Below are 18,777 nucleotides of genomic sequence, written 5' to 3'. Positions count from 1 at the left end.
TGGATATGTGAATCAAATGAAAGGGCCTGCATACCACTTCACAAGCTCTAACTACAAATACAGGAAAATATTGTGTTAAAAAGTCTCATTGGAGGACAAAAAAAACATGGGCTACATATTAGCACAGATTATAAGACTAATGTTTTAACACTTAGTTTCAGCGTTGCATTCCAAATAATCAACTGGACATAGTTATTGATCACAAACTCCATGTACAACATAGATGTTCTCTATTGCACAAAGAATTGAGCAGCCAGCTTGAAGTTAAAAGGTAGCAGAAATTTGCTTGCAGATATGTTGCAACTTGGGCTAATGCTTAACCAATTTGCTGATTTTTAAAATCGGAACATCCACACAACTGATCTTAATTCTAATTCCAATACAAAAATATTCATTAGCTTCAAAGTCTTTAAAGCTACTACAGGGTTGTTAGAAGAATATGCATAAGGGTTCAAAGAAAATATTAAATGTGGATTAAGGAGTGCAGAGAAATTTTAAATTGAAGACGAAGGCTTCCATGGAAAGGTAACTCGTGTTTATTGGGCAATTTGGTGCCCACATTCATCAAAATGACTAAACAAATCAATATCACACATAAGCACAACTCCAATTATCTGAAATCAGACTCTCCAAAATCGTCATTTATCCAAAATATTTTTTGGACCCGAACTGACCTCACAGGTTGAAAATAATTCACCCAACATGAAATTAGAATGATGATTGTCTTCATTTCAGGTAACTCCCTCCCCTGTCTCTTTCCATTTCTTCCTTACCTTTCCCTTATTGACTTTCCTCTCCAACTTTCCCTCTTAAGCTGTGCACTGCTGTCTTCCAGTTGCAAAAGGTCGAAAGAATCCTTTGTCCCAGTGTTATCAAGGAGACGGCCTCCCGGGCAGGTGCAGGACCTCGGGCTCCCGGAACAGGTCCTCGAGCTCAGTGGCGTTCCCTCCCCTCCGAATCCTCCCCTCGTCCTACTTCCCTTGTGTGCATGCGCAGTAGGCCTGAGGGAAGATTCAGAGTCAGGACTCCAACATCAGGAGCTCTGGTGACCAGGGAGAAAGGAACCCGCCAACTCGCCAGTGAGTGTTCCACCAGTCTGGGAAGCGTTAGCCATAGGTTCATGTCGGTGAATAGCAGTGGTGGGTGGGTGATCTTTCTGATCAGTGGTCACCTTGAGTTCGACTCAGTGATTAGTGACAGGCAACATTTTTTTGGAAGAAATTTTTTTTAAATTAAACATTATTTTAATGCTTAAAAAGCCTTGTTTGTTGTTGTTTAAACATTGATACAAGTAATTTGCTGTTGCTACTGGGCTGCTTTTAAAAAAGTTACCAGTTCTCTGGGGAAAAAAAATTTATCCGACATAGGCCTGGTCCTGACCATTTCTGATAATCTGAGTTGTACTATACAATTATTCTGTCTCTTGCAAATATATTCTTAATCAATTACTGGGTTGAACCCCCTGCTTACAAATGAAAGACTCTTGAGTTCAGCACTTACCATTTCAATTTATCATTTGCTCCAGATGAAAAAGTTGAGCTCTTAATCACCTCTCCCATTTCCTCCCGACAAAAACTGAAATTGTTGATCGTCCACATGTAGGAGAACTTCACAACTTTTATCTAACCAAGAAAAAGAAATCGGAAAAGCAAATATTGAAAGGAAACCTGCAATTACAAAACTACAAATAGTTGATCCTGGCTTATTTACAAACATATGCACTTAACATGCAAAGACCACCTTATCCTTTAAGCCAAAATTCCCCAATGATGGTGCACCTCTGGAAAAAGTTAACAGATTAACAGAGTTCAACACAATGGCATAACGTACTTAACACAATTAACTCAAGGCACAAAATAACAATACCTCAAATCTGGATCAAAGACTTGTTTACTACTGAGCTCTTGACTGACCACAGTTTCCTGAAATAAGCCAAACTTCAAAGAAAGCTATTTCAAATAAATTTACAGATAACAGCTTGCATTTGTTGGCAGCTTCAACCACTGGGTAAGAGGGAATGCCTGAGCTCATAACTGAAGGATGTGATTCCAATGCAATGATCAGAGATTTCTGCATTGCAAGAGATGCTGAGCTTGAGGTCGACTTGTTTCAATCCGCATGAAGAAAATGATTTCCTTTCTAACCTTTAAACTCCAACAAAAGCAAAACAAAGTCATTAATCATATTACTCTTTCGCATATGCTGGTTATACAGGAAGGCTAATACTTTCTTCCATAGTTATTGCACTTAAAGCAATTCAATATTTGAAACGTCTTAAAAAACTGTTGGACAACAGCAAGAGGCGTTTGCTTCCACATGGCCCTCTGAAATTCAGTTGTTCAGCAAATTGGAGTTGTTTGTAGAAAGGTATTTATATGCTAGTTCCCTAATTTTTCTCAGCAGGTTACACAAAAATATTGTCAATGACCTGCCTCACCAATATTTTAACAATGGCCTGTTTGGACAACATGACTAATGCTCCTGAGAAGCTCAGGAAACACGATTAATACAAGTTTTAAAAATCAAAAAGGAATGCATTTAAAGAAAACTGCAGATATTCGCGACCAATGAGTGAATAAGGACTGATAAACAAACAGTGAGAACAGACAAAAACTGCTGATGCACAGACAACAGAAGGAAGTTGTGACGGGTCAGGCAAAGCACGTCTTCCACTAGCTGAGTGAAAAAAAAAGGGAAAAAGAAAACTGAGCCAGCGTGACAGATAGAAACAGACAGAAAAACCAAGTTACCATTTCCCACATATTCACTCACTCTCCCCTCTTGTCAAAGATAGAAGAATAGAGCTCCCCTGATCCTAACCTTCTCCTCTACATCAGAGAGACTGGACGCAGACTGGAAGATCACTGTTGAGCACCATGGCTCTGTCCGCCACAATAGCATGGATCTCCCAGTGGCCACCCATTTCAATTCTCTATCCCATTACCTTGTTGACATGTCTGTCCATGGTCTCATGCACTTCTAGACTGAGACCACCCACAAATTGGAGGAACAACACCTTCAAACTGGGCACCCTCCAAACAGATGGCATTAACATTGACTTCTCTGGCTTTCATTAAACATCTCCTTCCCACCCCCCCCAAATGTCACTTCTTCCCCATCACCTTCTCCTAGCTCTGTCTCTCCCTTTCACACAAACATGATAAATTCTTACCTTGTCCCTTATCATATCCAATTAACACCTTTTTTTGGTCCTAGAATTATAAGTCTTGAATTATGTGACTTTAAGATTTCCTGCTCCTGGATTATTCTGCTTATTCCTTGAAGGGCTCAGGCCCGAAAGGTCAGCAATATATCTTTGTCTCCTAAGGATACTGAGGTCCTCCAGCATTGCAGTGAGTTTTTACTACAATCACAGTGTCTGCAGATTTTTGTGTTTCACTCGCCTTCTCTACCACCAAGCGCCACATTCAACAGATCACTCTCTACAACTTTCAGCACACTTTCAAAGAGGTGCTAAATGCATTCTCCCCTCTGTTCCCCTTTCAGCATTTCACAGGGTCCATTCCCTTTGTGACTCTGGTCCTCTCTTCTGTTCTGACCAACCACCCCACTGTGGCATTTTATCTTGATTATGGGAGGCAATGCAGCGCTTCCCTTTAAACTCTTAACTTTTAACTCATGCACTTATTCTAAATTGGTGCCCTTCTTTAGATTGTAGAAACCAAACACAGAAAGGTGAACACTTTGTAAGGTATCTAAATTTGGCCCATAGAGACAATCCCATCCTTCCTGTTGCCTGCCATTTCAATTCTCAATCCCAATCCAATAGCTGGATTCCCTTTCCAGCTTCCTGCATAGCTACAATGAGGCCCAATGAAACCTGGAGGAAGAGCACATTACCTTCTGAGTGGGAACAGTGCATCTTTCTAAACTTAATATTGAATACAAAACTTCAGCTAACCTGATTGATGTCTATATCAGTCTTCGACCTGCAACTTGGGCATATTTGGTGTTTTTTCCTTTTTCTTTAGAGGAAAGGAGGACTTGCCCACCCTGAACGTCTGGGAATGCCCACCTGCTCTGCATTTCAGATCTGCTACATTCTTTTATCTCTTTTCTCATTCATCATCAATAATCCTGTACGGTGCTAACCTCCATGGTCACCATTGTTTCAGCCCATCCCCCAACAACACCGCAGATTAATAATCTTCTCCTCTCCCTCCCACAGATGCAACCTGATCCGAGTATTTCCAACATTTTCTGCTTTTATAAATCAATTTTGTTTTGGCATTAACATTGCCTTTGTACACAATACTTTCCATGAAAGGGTCAAGGCATTCCACGGAAAGATTTACTTGCTGTTTGACACCTAACATTGATCAAGTGTGTTTTTTTTTAAAAATACATTATAAATTGAAGGTAAACCTCTTCAATAAACTCTCTCATTCAGAGGTTTTTCAGTTACCTGAAAAAAAAAAGTTCCTGGGCCTTTAGGATGTAATCAAATAAACTGAAGCAGTACATAGCAGTTCAGAATCAGAATTTATTGTCATGAACATGTCACGAAATTCTTTTTTTTTCTGGCAGCATCAGTGCTAATATTTTCATAAACTACATTACAAAATATATATTTAAAAAGTGCAAGAAAAAGTCCAAGGTCGTGTCTATGTTCATTGTTCATTCAAGAATCTGAAGGCAGAGGGGAAGCTGTCATTGTGCTAGTGAGGGTCATCTTTTCCCCCAATGGTAGCAGAATGAAGAGGGCATGGCCTGGGTGGTGAAGATCCTTGAGGATAGACATTGATTTCTTAAAGACACCATCTCTTGTATATGCCCTTGATGGAGTGAAGACTGGTACCTGTGATGTCGCAGGCCAAGGTAGGGTGCTGGAATCTGGACCAAAACCAATCTGCTCAAGGGGCTCAATGGCATGAGCAGCATCATTTGGGGGTGTTAATGTTTTGGGTTGACACCCTGCATCAGGACAAAGAGTGAAGATGGAAGATAGCCAGTAGAAAGAAGTGGGGAAGAGGTGGGATGAGAGCCACCAAGCAATAGATGGCTAGAGAGAGGTAAAGAATGATAGGCATATTAAGCCAAATAAGGGAGAGGTGGATTGTTGACAGGTGGAGACATAGTACAAAGGGCAGATGGAGCCATGGGGCAGGTGCAGGCAGAGAAACACACACTTCTTCAGTTCCCTCAGTTTCTCAGATTTCTGCTCATTTCCTCCATTGCATTCGGTGGCTCCTGACATTTTCTTGCAATTGTTTAAAATTTATTTTTAAGGAAATGTTTGCACTGTGCTTCTGGCCTAAATTATTTATGACAATAAATTCTGATTCTGAACTGCTCTCCATACCACTTCAGCATATTTAATTGCATTTGGGAGACCAAGAGGAGACAAGGCAACTGATTTGTAGGGCATATGTCCACAATACTCCCAGTTACATACGATTTCAATTCCCCTTTCCACATTAACCCATTTGTTCTTGGTCTTCTCCACTGTGATGGTGACATCCAAGGCAAACGAGAGGAACAGCACTTTGTATTCTGCCTGGGTAATCCATAACCCAATGGTATGCACAGGGAATTTTCCCAATTCAGGTAACCCATATATTCTGTGTTTTTCTTTCTCTCTCTCCTTCTGAGCTACAACCACCCTTCCCATTGTTGTTTCCTTTCTCATCCACCAGCCACCCAGTCAGTATCTGAGTTTTGCCCCTTGCCCATTTCTCTCTAGCAGATCTACCTCTCATTCAGTTTCACAGGCCTTTTGCCTCTCACCTAATAGTTCCCGTCATTTTCTGTACCAGATTCCTGCACTGCTAATCTTTGTTTTCTTGCTCATCTTAACTCGACTCCATCTGCCCTTTTCTACTCTATCTACTTCCACGTATCTACCTGCCACCCTCCCCCTTCCACAGTTCCATCTGCCCATCATCCTTCACCCTTCCTCTGTCCCTCCCATCAGGTACTGGCTCCTGCCCCATCCCTCCCCCTCTTTTTACTTGCTACCTTCCCTCTGTAGCGATGCAAGGTCTCAACACCAAATGTTGATAATTCCTTCCCCTGCCACAGAGGTTGCTCATCTTGCCGAGTTCCTTCAATGGTTTGAATTTTTCTTCTTTTTATTCAAAGAACGTCATCATGCATAATCTTTTTCGAGGAATGCAAGGAACCTACTTGGCTATTGGTAATTATAAATTATCAACAAGTGCCATTCGAGAACAGTACCATTTTACACTTCATATTTATACTTCATGGCTCAGTGAATATGCACTCATGCGGTTAACAAAAAGTTTGAAAAATCTGCAGAAGCAATTAAAACTTGGATTACTTTCGCCAACTGACAGGCGACATTATCAAGAATACTCAACCTCTCAGCTTTCAGAGTCCTTGTCTGGGTACAACATTAAAGCAGAAATTGAAAAATTGTATCCAGGGTGCTCCATTAAAATTTAAGGAGTCAAAGAACTCAAGTGCAAATGTACCGCATTGTGATAGGAAAAAAAATGCCAGACATGGTCCCTAATTGGCTATATAATATCTATTTACTCAATACTCAAGTCAGTCCGGATTAGATGAGAGTAATACTGTCTGCATTCACAAAGCTTACAATCCATGCATTTGTTTGATGCAGACATAAAGAATCACAACAAACTGAATGGATACTGATGCCCAATAAAAACAATCTTCCTTACGAGCAAGTCACTAATCCAAGAACCAATTGAGAAACAGAAAAAAAAGTTGCTGTTCAATCCATTAAATAGCACAATCACATTTTAATTACAGACCAAATGAGCATGAATGTAAACCAAGTGACAAAATCTATGTGGCACGATCTATCATGCCCAAGAAATATAGTACTAGACTGTTCAAAAGTACGAATCTACCTGGGTATAGCACCAGCTCTCTGCCACAGGTCCACTTGACATTTCAGCCGGAGGTGGTGGACTTGGTACTCTTGACATCGCCAGTTTGACTGTTCTGCAGGTATTCACAAGGCAGATGAAAGAAATCTCAGTGGCAATCTTTTTCTGTTACTGTGAAAAAGTTAACAAATAAATTGAAAGATTATTTTTTGGCTATTTTGAAATTATAATCAAAATAGTTTAAAATTAAATTTAGAGGATGATTATTGCCTAATTATAGTCTGCAATATTCAGTAATTACATTTGCAAGTAGAAAAATATTATCCCTTTGGACCAACTTAGAAATCATATATTTAAAATTCCTGTACAGGCTAACAGGCATCATGAATTTGGCCAACCTATTTAAAGTTGATTCAATTCAAATCACCTTTTCATCCCAACTAGTACACGGAGTTTCCAGAACTGGATTTGAAAAAGTCTAGTCAGTCAGAGCTAAAAGAACAGATATACACAGAATCTGCAGATGTAACTATGGAATTTAGACCTCCAGCATGGCACCAGGCCCTCTCGATTCATGAGCCTGTGCCACCCAATTGACCTAAACCACCCCCCCACCCCCTTTAGAGGAGACCCACACAGACACAGGGATAAAGTATAAACTTCTTAAAGACAGCACTGGATTCGAACCCCGGTCACTGGCGCTGTAACTGCGCTGCGTTAACCGCTGCCCTAACTGTGCCACTCTTATAATAGAAAGATTGGCAAGAGAGACATGGTCGCAAAGCTGAATAAAATTACAATTCCATATTATACTGGTCTTTTAAATAAATGTGATTAGAACATGTCTTTTGACTGTAAGTATCCTTTTAAAACAAGCAGTGTTGCTTATTAGATTCTGCATGACTAATTTGCACCAAAAATATTCCAAAATATCTTTGGCAATAAAATGCAAAAAACTACACTCTTGAGACACCAAGGATGAGGAAAGATACACGAAAAGAATGGAGGAGAGAAGAGGCCTCAGGTACGGGAATAGGATAGGAAGGAAATAAAAGTGAGGAATTTATTTTGAACAAGCAACAAGTGGTGTGTTGTACCAGCAACCCCTCATATTGTGGAAAAGACTACAACTTTGAGAATTTTATGAAAATTATGCTGAAATTTTGAGAATAAGCCATTTCTAGGGCACATATTTTAGAAATGAGCTTAGACAAGGCTTTAGAAGGAGGACTAGAATAGTTCGAAGAATGAGGAATTTTTTTTTGAGGAGGAAACAAAAGAAACTGATGAAGGAAAAATGGTCTAAATGAATTTTATTAAGACATTTGATAAGGTCCCCCCCATGAGAGACTTGTCCAGAAAATCATGAGGTTGTCATGGGTTATAAAAGGATGTAGACAGGATGCTCAGTTGGGTGGAAAAGTGGCAGATGGAGTTCAATCTGAATAAGCATGAGGTCATGCATTTTGGAAAGTCATACCAGAAAGCTGAGTATAGCATTAATGGTTGGATTCTTAACAGTGTGGAAGAACAGAGGGGCCTTGGGGTCCACATTCATAGATCTCTCAAGGTGGCTGTGCAGGTTGATGAGATAGTTAAGAAGGCCTATGGGATGTTGGGCTACATTAATGGGGGATTGAGTTCAAGAATTGAAAGGTAATGTAGCAAATCTAAAAATATCTGATGAGACCACACAGAGTATTCTGTTCAGTCTGGTCACCTCTTTAATGGAAGGATGTGGAACTTATGGAGAGGGTGCAGAGGAAATTTACCAGGATGTTGCCTGATTGGAAAAAAGCCTTGTGAAGCAAGGTTAGCAGTGCTGGGACTTTTCTCTTTGGAATGAAAAAGGATGAGAGGAGACTTAACAGAGGTCTACAAGATTCTGAGTGGCATAGATAAGGACAGCCAGTGCCTTTTTCCCAGGGCAGGAATAGAAAGTATCAGGGGACATCACTACAAAAAGTGAAGGGAGGTAAGTTTAGGGGAGACACCAGGGGCAAGTCATTTTTATATATACACACACATACATGCACAGAGCCTGGAATGCCTTGCCGGAGATGGTGGTGAAGACCGAAACATTAGGGGCATTTAGGAGACTCTTAGACAGGCAAAGAGATGAAAGAAAAAGAGGCTTATGAAGTAGTATGGGTTTAGTCCATTTTTTTGGCAGGAACATATAGGACGGTACAACATCACTGGCTGAGGAGCCTGTACTGTGCTGCAATATTCTATGTTCAAATGAGGAAGTAGAGGAGGAAAGGAGGGATGTTCTCTCTTAGCAGAGTTGATGGTGCGTTTAAAATCATATAGCTAAAGTAAATAATAACCTTAAAAAAAAAAGTGAAGACAAATACATGGTTCATCTTCCCATAAAGGCTGAAGACCAAAAGCAGATTTCAAAGTTTTGACAAGAGATGTTAAGGAAACACGATAAAAGACTTGTGTATGAGTAATTAACTCTGGAAGAAAATAAAATCAATCACATCTGTCAAACAAAATAAACCCAGGATAAATGTAAAGGAAGCAACCTCAGTCACAGGTAAAGGGAGCCAAGGACTTTAACTGGTTAGTTCTAGGACATCAGCTTTAGCTGAATGCCCTCATTTATTTTAAATAACTTTTACAGCTGTGCATTGCCTCTTCGTGCCTACTTAACACTAGCATGTTTTATTGGCTGTGCCAAGCACATCAAATACAAAATTATTGCCTATTCAGCCAGTAAAAAAAACCCACTGATACTTCACTCCACAAACACCTGTCAATAAATGCCAAAAGTACTCTGAACTGGAACATAATATGTAATGGGGGCAATTCTAGCTGGTACAAGTAAAGCAATTTTATTTAATGTTTTGGAAAATATACATACAAATAATTGCATCATTAGTTTGTGAAATCAGGACTGCTCTTCCAGTGAGAATATAACGTTAAAAATGCACGAATTGCTTTCTATTTTCCTGCAACCTTTGAAGTCTTGTTTCTCACCCAATTATTCACACATAGAACTTAATATTTATAGACCAAAAATAAAATCATAAGGCCAACCCACTGATCACGCGAGCCTTAAACATTCTGGCTTCCCAGGGTGCAAGTTTTTAAAAGTTAAGCTTGAATCCTGAAAACCAGAATGTTTAAGGCTCGTATGTGATCTGAACATAGGCACTCCCAAACATGTTCAGGCAGGAAAAGCCAGTTCAGGAGACTCTATAATGGCATCACCTTGGGTGCTCTGATGGCTACAACCATGCAAATTTGCAACGTTGAGTTTCGTCACTGAACTGCAGGTACAATGCTATCATTATTAGGCTCGGCAGTGTTAATTCAAATGGCTGCTTTCCTGGAGAGTAAATACTTTTTTCAAAATATATTCTGGTGGCTAAAGTGCTAATTAATATTGGATGAGTGCAATACAGTATTAAAGATATAAAGTTCAGATTATTGTCAAGAGTACAGACACGACATCACATGCAACCCTGGGATTCTTTCTTCCTGCAGGCTTTGTATTCAAACTAAATGTACACTAAAGAGACAAATGTAAACAAACTATTTTTTTCCATATTGCACAGTGATAAATAATGTGCAAAGAATCCTTTAAGTGAGTTTCAGTTTGTTGTTTATGAGTCGAATGGTGGAGGAGTAGTAACTGTTCCTCCACCTGGTGATACGGGTCTTGTGGCACCTAGATCTCTTTCCTGATGGCATCAGCGAGAACAGAGCATGTCCTGGCTGGCGTGGATCCTTGATGATTGCTGTTGCTCTCAGACAGCAGCGTTCCACGTAGATTTTCTCTATGGTGGGGAGAGTTTTGTACTGGACTACGTCCACTGCCTTTTGCAAGGCTTTCTGCTCAAGCCACCATGATGCAGCCAGTCAGCACCTTTCCATGACACATCTGTAGAAGTTTGTGATGTCATACCAAATTTTCATAAATTCCTGAGGAAAAAGAGGTGCTAATGTGCCTTCTCCATGATGCCATTAGCATGTGGGTCCAGGAAAGATCCTCCAAGATAGCAACTCCCAGGAATTTAAATTTGATCACCCTCTGATTCCCCAGTGATCACTGGATCGATCTTACATCTCTGGTTTCCTTTCTTAAAGTCCACAATAGTTTTCGTGAAATTGAGTGCGAGGTGGCTGTGCGTCCACCTTTCAGCCAAGTTTTTAATCTCCCTCCTGCACGCTGACTCATTTTTATACAGCCATCTAACATGGTATTGACAGAAAATTTATAGATGGTGTTGGCGTACTGAGGACCATGTCTTGGAAGCTAGCTAATCAATTTTGAGGGGATGATGGTCTCGAATGTTGAACGGTTGTCAATAAAGAGCATTCTGATGTATGCGTCTTTGCTGTCCAGGGGTTCCAGGATTTTTGTGTAAAGCTGCCAGTGATGTGATCCAAAAGTGCCAAACGCGAACAGGGGATTGTTCTCAACTTAGATGCAAGGTTTCATTGCATCAAATTCTGTACATCCTGCTTGTTATAAATTCCTTGTAATTCTTGAAAAGTGGCAAAATACCCAATGACGTTATGCAACGAGCAAATAATAAACAAATCAAAGTTGACTGCAGAAGTATCCCTCACATTCATGAAAAATGAGAAACCAGAACACTGTATAATCTAAAAAAAACAGGTCATTACATGAAGCTGTAGAAATTCATTCTCTCAAAGTTTTCACTAAACTAACCTTTGTCATTTGAAGAGACTTCTCAACCAAGTCCGGTCATGGCTATATTTTTCTCCTCGTTCCAGCATGTGTAAAAGGCTATCTCAATGATCAGAGGCACACTCATGAAAACCCATTTCAAATGTGACATGGTAAAAGAGCAAGCATTTTTTTTTCAAAACCAGATACTGCAAATTGAGACTAATCCAGTTATGTACCTTGAATTTGTAAATGACTTAACAGAGTAATAAACATAGCATCTAACTTCCCTTTGATAATAAAGCCATGTTATTATACTCCTTTCATGAGTTGGCCACTCATGACCAAGTTTGCACTGATGCGATCAATTTTCTCCATCAAGTATACTGATGGTGACTGTGGTTTTGTAGTCACCAATATGCTAAACTTGCTACAAAATTCACATTTAATCTGAATACATTATTTTCTTATAAATAATAGCAAAATCATCCTTACAACGTGGTCAATTCATGAAGCACCTCATGGTAAATAGGCCAATTTTAAGTGCCAATACATATACGTTCTCCACAAACATGGTTTCTTTGCATTCACCTCCCTTTATTTTCACGCTCTTGATTTTCCTTTCATCCATAGAGTGGCCAAGCAGTATAGACCAAACACCCAAGATTCAGAGCTTCACATAAAATGGCAGCAACTTGTGCCATTGAGAAAAGCACATCTCCAGCTATCAACACCCCAAGCTCTAGTATTTCATCCAGAAACTTTCATTACCTCTGCTCTTCTCCTTGACCCATGCTTGATCGAACATTTGGTCATCCGTCTTGATTTCTCTCTATGAGGCTCAGTGACAAATTTTACCGCACAAATTTTCAGTGGCATACCTTGGGAGCGTCTTGCTTCACGTAAAGCATTGTTCAACCAAAGCAAGAACTTTCATTGATTAATAAATACCATTTTAAGTCAAGTTCAAAATAAAATAGGACCACAATGTTTAGAGCTCCCATTTGCAACTAAAACCATAATAAACTGGAGTAAGTAAAATGGACACCAGGACTATTGACAGATTTCAATAAAGAAAATTTTATAAAGGGGAGATAAAAAATTTTACGAAGATAGGAGGAAGTACCTATTATTTTCTCCTATTGCAAACAAAATAAGATGGTTGCCTAAATTTATTTATGCAATGCATAAATCTTTTCCTGAATGCTCAGGAAAATCATCTAACAAACAGACAGGGATTGAGGCCATGATCAGGAATGAAGATGAAATTTAAAAATGTTTTTAATTCTTTCAAGCATGTTCACATTATTTTTCATGAGCTATTATCAACCTGCTGGTTGGAAATGATGATGAATGACTCTGTTTTTATTCTCTTTGGGGATAATGTACTACACTACTTACGAAAAGAGTCTTCATTAAATATAGGCCCTCACACTGAACAAGAACAACAAAGGAGAGGAAGTCTTAAAACAGTAATCAAGGTACTAAGATGTGTATTTGAATTCCATTACACAGACAACAGGATGATGGGCCCAACCTGCTCTTCAACTCTTCGTGATTAGAAGGAGCAGATGGTTTCCAGCCTTAATGTTGGCCCTCATCTTGAATACACATCTGGCGATATAGGTCCTCTATTTAAACAATAACTCAAAAATATGCTAAGGAAAAATTGAAATACCTATTTTTTATTTTCAGCTCAGTTGTTTGTTTCTGCAGAAATATATCTATAACATAACGGGGGTTTTACTATATGGAGATTTCTCCATCCTACTGACAAGGAATTTTCCTTTTTCTCTTAGGTCCACCATACCTATTCATATATTGATTATTGACCAACAACTGATCTCTTCTGTTGATTCTTGTACATACAAAACTAGTAATTTCTGAATTATGCTCCTGTAATCTTGTTATTAACGTACCGGATCTTCCCAAAAATAACCGCGCAGTGGCGATTTAACACTGTCAGACCCTGATTTTATTTTTAATTTATGAAAGTGTTGAGCTCAGTGAGCAGACTAGTTTATTGCAGGCTGCTGGGCTGTACTTATACTCCCAGCCCGGACCTGGCTGAGAACTGCCCTGGCGGGCGCCGACGTTAGCCGGACGTCACATGCTTCCCCCCCACCACGGGCTTCTGAGCCCGGTGCTGGGAGGAAGGGAACACCCCCGACGGCGCCATTTTGGCCAGCTGCCCCGCCGCGTGGCTTACAAGCAGGGCCGGTTCGCCTGCCTCGTGGTGAGCCGCCACACGAGATCATTATTTTTCAATAAAAATTCTACTCTGGAGGTATCCGGTTTTAATAACTTGGGAAAGTTTTTAAAACCTTCATTAGAGGTCAAATAATTAATTTTACACTCGCGTTAAAAAGAAATTTAATTCTGAGAAAGACGATATGGCTAATCAAATTAAGTTCACTGACCAACAATATGACTCAACTCCAAAACCTGAGCTTTTTAAAAAAGAGGGTTGAAATTGAAACTAGACATGGCTTACTTCTTACTTACCCTGTTGCAGACTCAACTCTTTAAAATGAGAATCTAAATTCTTTGTTGATGGAGATACGGCAGGGAAATTTTTAGCTAGCCAAATTAAAAGTTGTAAAGCTAAACAACATTTTACAGGGATCCGTAATTCTGACGGCAAGATTGCAAATTATTATGATGAAATTAACGAGACTTTTTCCCAGTTTTATTTTAACTTGTAGAGTTTCTGATTCAGTTAATGATCAAACTTCTACGATGCAATTCTTGGATAAATTGAATATTCCCACTGTCTCTTCAGAGAAGAAATTAAAGCAGGAACAGTCCATCTATGTACGTGAGATTGCTGCAGCTATTAACTCTTTGTAGTCCGGCAAGGTTGCCAGGCCAGATGACTTCCCTGTGGAGTTCGATAAAACATTTTCCAACTTATTCATATCACAATTGCATTTAATTTTATCTGAATCCTTAGCAAATAGGAAGCTAACAGAAACTTTTTTCTATGAATCCTCAATTTCTTTAATTCTTAAAAAGAATGAGGACCAATTCAATTGTTCCTCTTATAGCCCAATTTCCCTTTTAAATGTAGACACTAAGATTTTAGTCACCAGACTAGAAACTATTATACTTACTATCTCTGAGGATCAAACTGAGTTCATTAGAGGTCGCCACTCTCAATTTAACATACGCCATTTGTTAGATATTCTCCACTCCACTGCAGTTGCATCCTCTGAATATATTATTTCTTTAGATGCTAAAAAAGCATTCAATAGGGTAGAATGGTAATTTCTATTTACTGTGTTAGTAAAATTTAATTTTGATCCCCAATTTATCGTGGATAAAATTGATATATTTATCTCCTAAAGCTTCGGTTTTTAAATCCAAACTTTTAAAATTGCATCGTGGAACTAGACAAAGTTGCCCTTTAAGGCTTTGTTCTTTAACGTGGTGTTAGAACCTTTAATCATGGCTTTTTGACGATCAGATGAAATTTCTGTAATTACCAGAGCTGGAGGTGTCCATAAATATGTCTTTATGCAGATAACCTTTCATAGTGTGTATCAAATCCAGATCAATCGATTCCCTCTATTTCATCTCTTCTTCAACAATTTGGTCAATTTCAGGTTACAAATTAAATTTACAAAAAAGTGAGATGTTCTTGCTGGACTCTTCTAACTCTTTGGATTCCTCGGTTCCTTTTAAAATGGTCAATAATCAATTTAATTAACTGAGTATTACCTAGGAAATCTAATAACCTGTTTAAGAAAAATGTTCTTGTCACATTAAGAAGTTCAGTCCCTGCTTTCAATGTCTTTAACTGGACATGTTAATATTATTAAGATGAATATCCTCCCAAATTTTTATATAATTTTTCAAGCTGTAACAATTTTTGTTCCTAAATCCTTTATTGATTCTTTGGACTCTCTAATAGCTTCCTTTATCTCTCGTCTTTAAAAAAAAACCCTTCCTTTTAAACACCATCCTTGAGACTTGGATTTTAGTTATAAGGAAGAAGTGTAGTTTTCAACTGGACCATAAAATGCTGTTATCTCCCCTGTATGAACTATTTTTTTCTATCAAGGGATAATTCCCTGGATGGAATTAACAGACTATGGGAACAAGATTTTCAACAAATATTTTCTGAGACGACATGGGATTCTATTCTGAAACTTATTCATTCATCTTCTCTCTGTGCTAGGCATTCGCTATTGCAATTTAAAGTAGTACATAGTGCCCTCTATTCCAAAACCCGACAGGCTAAATTCTATCCTAACCCATCTTCTAAATGTAATAAATATAAAACTGAAGATGGTTGATTGTATCATATGTTTTGGTTATGTCCTTCTCTTTTCAATTATTGGGAAGGCATATTTTGTACTATCTTTAATTCTGAATAGTAATTTGGCCCCATCTCCTTTTGTTGCCTTGTTTGGAATATGTGGGCCCAATGATCAGATACTGAATTCTTCACAATCCCACATAGTGGCTTTTGCTTCCCTGATTTCCAGAAAAGTCATACTAATGAAATGGAAAGATGCTGTGATGTTGTCCCTCCCACTCACATTAAATGGGTGCCTGATATGATGGCGTGTTTGCCTTTAGAAAAAAATTAGATGTTCCACTATTGTAATTAATGTAAATTTTATTGTTTTAAGGGATTCTTAATTATTTAATTTATTTCCAAATTTGTAATCTTAACTAATTTTTGACCTCTGTTTATTTTTCTTTTGATTGTCAGACAGTGGTCTATGTATTTTGCCAACAGTCTCTGTAGGTGGTGGGGAGGGGGTGTTGATTTCGTACAATAGCAAGTTCTTTTTCCATGTATTTTTTTTAAATGTTATATAGATTTTGTTGTCACTGTCAGTAACATTATACATATTTATCTGCCTGTCCCGCATCGGACTTGTCAGCCACAAACGAGCCTGCAGCTGACGTGGACATTTACCCCCTCCATAAATCTTCGTCCGCGAAGCCAAGCCAAAGAAAGAGAATTTACCTATATAACATTTGCTAAATTAAATAATATTGAAACAGAAAATCCCCTTATCTGAAACTCAAACCACCGACAATTTTTTTTTTAAATTGCTGAAAATAAGTAAGTAAGAAAATAAGTGGTTAGTTCGGCAGTCCCGCAACATGCAATCTCAAGCAACTGGCAAATACACTTATCTGGCATCAATCAATATCCATAGGTGCTGGATACCAGGGGTTTTACTGTAGTTAGGATTGATTTAGCAGTGAGTTTCATGTTTTTTGTTACATTATGATTTCTATTTCAATTTTCATGACACACGGTTACAAATGCCACAATGGAAACTGCCACATCATTTACAGGTAAATCAATGACTACATTATATTACGAAACACATTTGACTGAAATTCTTACTTGCTGCAGCCAAACAGGTACTTACAAAGAAAAACTACAATAGTAAACTAATTGAATTAAATTAAGAGGTGATAAATAAGAGGTAATAAATATTCACAAAAAAGCAATTACAATCAGTCAAACGATCCATGATTAGAGTACCACAGGGAAGTTGAAGAGTTTCTTAGTTATCAGAAATAAACTTCTTGATCCTGGAGCTGCTGGATTTCAGGCTTTTGCATCTTCATTAGGGTAGCAGCAAGAAGAGGTTGTGACCAGATTGATGGGATCCTTTACTACGTTGGCTGGCTTCTTGAGGCAGCGCTTCACATGGATGTCTGTAACAGATGTGAGGTCAGAGCCTGTGATGGACCTGGCTACATTTGCTACCTTCTGCCTTCCTGGGCACTTACATTGTCAAACCAGGCTGTGTAGCTGAGTATCCAATGCCATCCCAGATCTCCTCAGACTCCTTTAAAAGCTGATGTGCCATCTTCATGGTTGCTTCAATGTGCTAGCTACAAAAGAGGTCCTCTGATATATGACTTCACAGGAATTTGAAAGTTCTCTTTCCACGTCCTTCCCATCAATGCAGACGAGTACATGGCACCTCAGCCTCTCTTTGCTAAAATCAACAATTAGCTCCTTGGTCCTGGTTATGATGAGAGCAAGATTGTTGTTGTGGCACCAGCTGACCATGTTCTCAAACTCCATCCTGTACTCTTAACTCAATTTCCAATTATTCAGCTAACAATGCTGGTGTCATCAGTGAATTTTTAGATCGATTTGGAGCTGGACTTGGCTGTATAGTCATAGATGTACTGTACAAGGAATAGCGTAGTAGGCAACTAAACACGCAACTTCGGGGTGACCCTGTGTCGATGGTCAATGAGGAGAAGGTGATGTTGCCAATCCGCACTGATTGGAGCCTGCTGACGAGAAGTCGAGGATCTAATTGCAGAAGGACAGACAGTCTCAGATCCTTTAGCTTGGACATGAATTTTGCTGGTATGATGGCGATGTAGAGAGCTGTAATCAATGAACAACGTGATGGAGAAGCTCATGAAGTCTAGGTGATCTAATGCAGAATAGAAGGCTTTGGTGATTGCCTCTGCTGGTGACCTGTGGCGATGACAGGTGAACTGGACAGGGTCCAGGTCCTTCCCGATATAGGAGTTGGTTCACTCTGTAACTGACCTTTCAAAGTACTTCATGTGTATGTCAAATGTCACCATTGATAGTCATTGAGGCACATCACCTCACTCTTCTTGGGCACAGGAATGCTGAATACCCTTTGGAAACGAAGTCCTCAGAGCACTAACAAGAAATTGAAAATGTTTGCAAAACTCCAACCAGTTGGTTTGCTTGTGTTTGGGAGCTTTCTGAGCATTCACCCTCCTGAAGATGCTGTTCACCTCAGCACAGAAACACCAGGGACTGCGGTGGCTCACAGGAGTTCTTGATCATTTTCTCTTTCAATGCAATCCGAGAAGCCATTGAGCTCATCCAGAAGCAACTCATCTCAAGTGATGGTACTCCCTTGTTTCATTTTACAGGACACGTGAGCCCTGCCACAGCTGTTGGGGACCAGACTAATTCCAGCTTGGTCTGGAATTTTCTTTTTGCATTGCCTTCTAAAGATTGTACCAGGAGTTTCTGTACAATTCTAAATGTCAAGCACAAAACACCACAGTTATTTCCAGATCTCTTGGTTCAGGTGGCTTCTGATCTGGATACACCCAGAAAGTCTTAATAGGAACCTGAAATACTTGTTTCCTTTGTTCCAAAGGAAAGGGCCCAGCTTAGTATACAAATCCTTCATAACTAAAACTAGCAGACCCATGCAATGATATCTTCCTCCCACCTATAAATTTCAACCTCACGATTACATTACCTATGGTAAATTGATCACAGTTTCCACATGTCAAATTTCTGAGACACCCACA

The 18,777-nt window shown here is 39.2% G+C and overlaps 1 protein-coding gene across 5 annotated transcripts in view; it reads right to left on the bottom strand.

Annotated features, from left to right (window-relative positions):
- Positions 1-18,777, bottom strand: part of spop (speckle type BTB/POZ protein) — a 191,585-nt gene that overhangs the window by 42,233 nt on the left and 130,575 nt on the right. For 3 of the 5 annotated variants that reach the window (XM_069904761.1, XM_069904759.1, XM_069904762.1), the window contains 2 exons: positions 6,858-7,007; positions 1,501-1,622 (listed from right to left, as the gene is read on the bottom strand). In XM_069904761.1, the coding sequence (XP_069760862.1) occupies positions 1,501-1,622; positions 6,858-6,935 (200 nt within the window). In that variant the 5' untranslated portion in view covers positions 6,936-7,007. The remainder of the gene's footprint in view (positions 1-1,500; positions 1,623-6,857; positions 7,008-18,777) is intronic. The other 2 variants (XM_069904758.1, XM_069904763.1) reach the window with 1 other exon arrangement.

Source organism: Narcine bancroftii, chromosome 12, assembly GCF_036971445.1.
Source record: "Narcine bancroftii isolate sNarBan1 chromosome 12, sNarBan1.hap1, whole genome shotgun sequence".
Taxonomy (NCBI): Eukaryota; Metazoa; Chordata; class Chondrichthyes; order Torpediniformes; family Narcinidae; genus Narcine; species Narcine bancroftii.
This window is presented reverse-complemented; position numbering and strand designations above follow the sequence as displayed.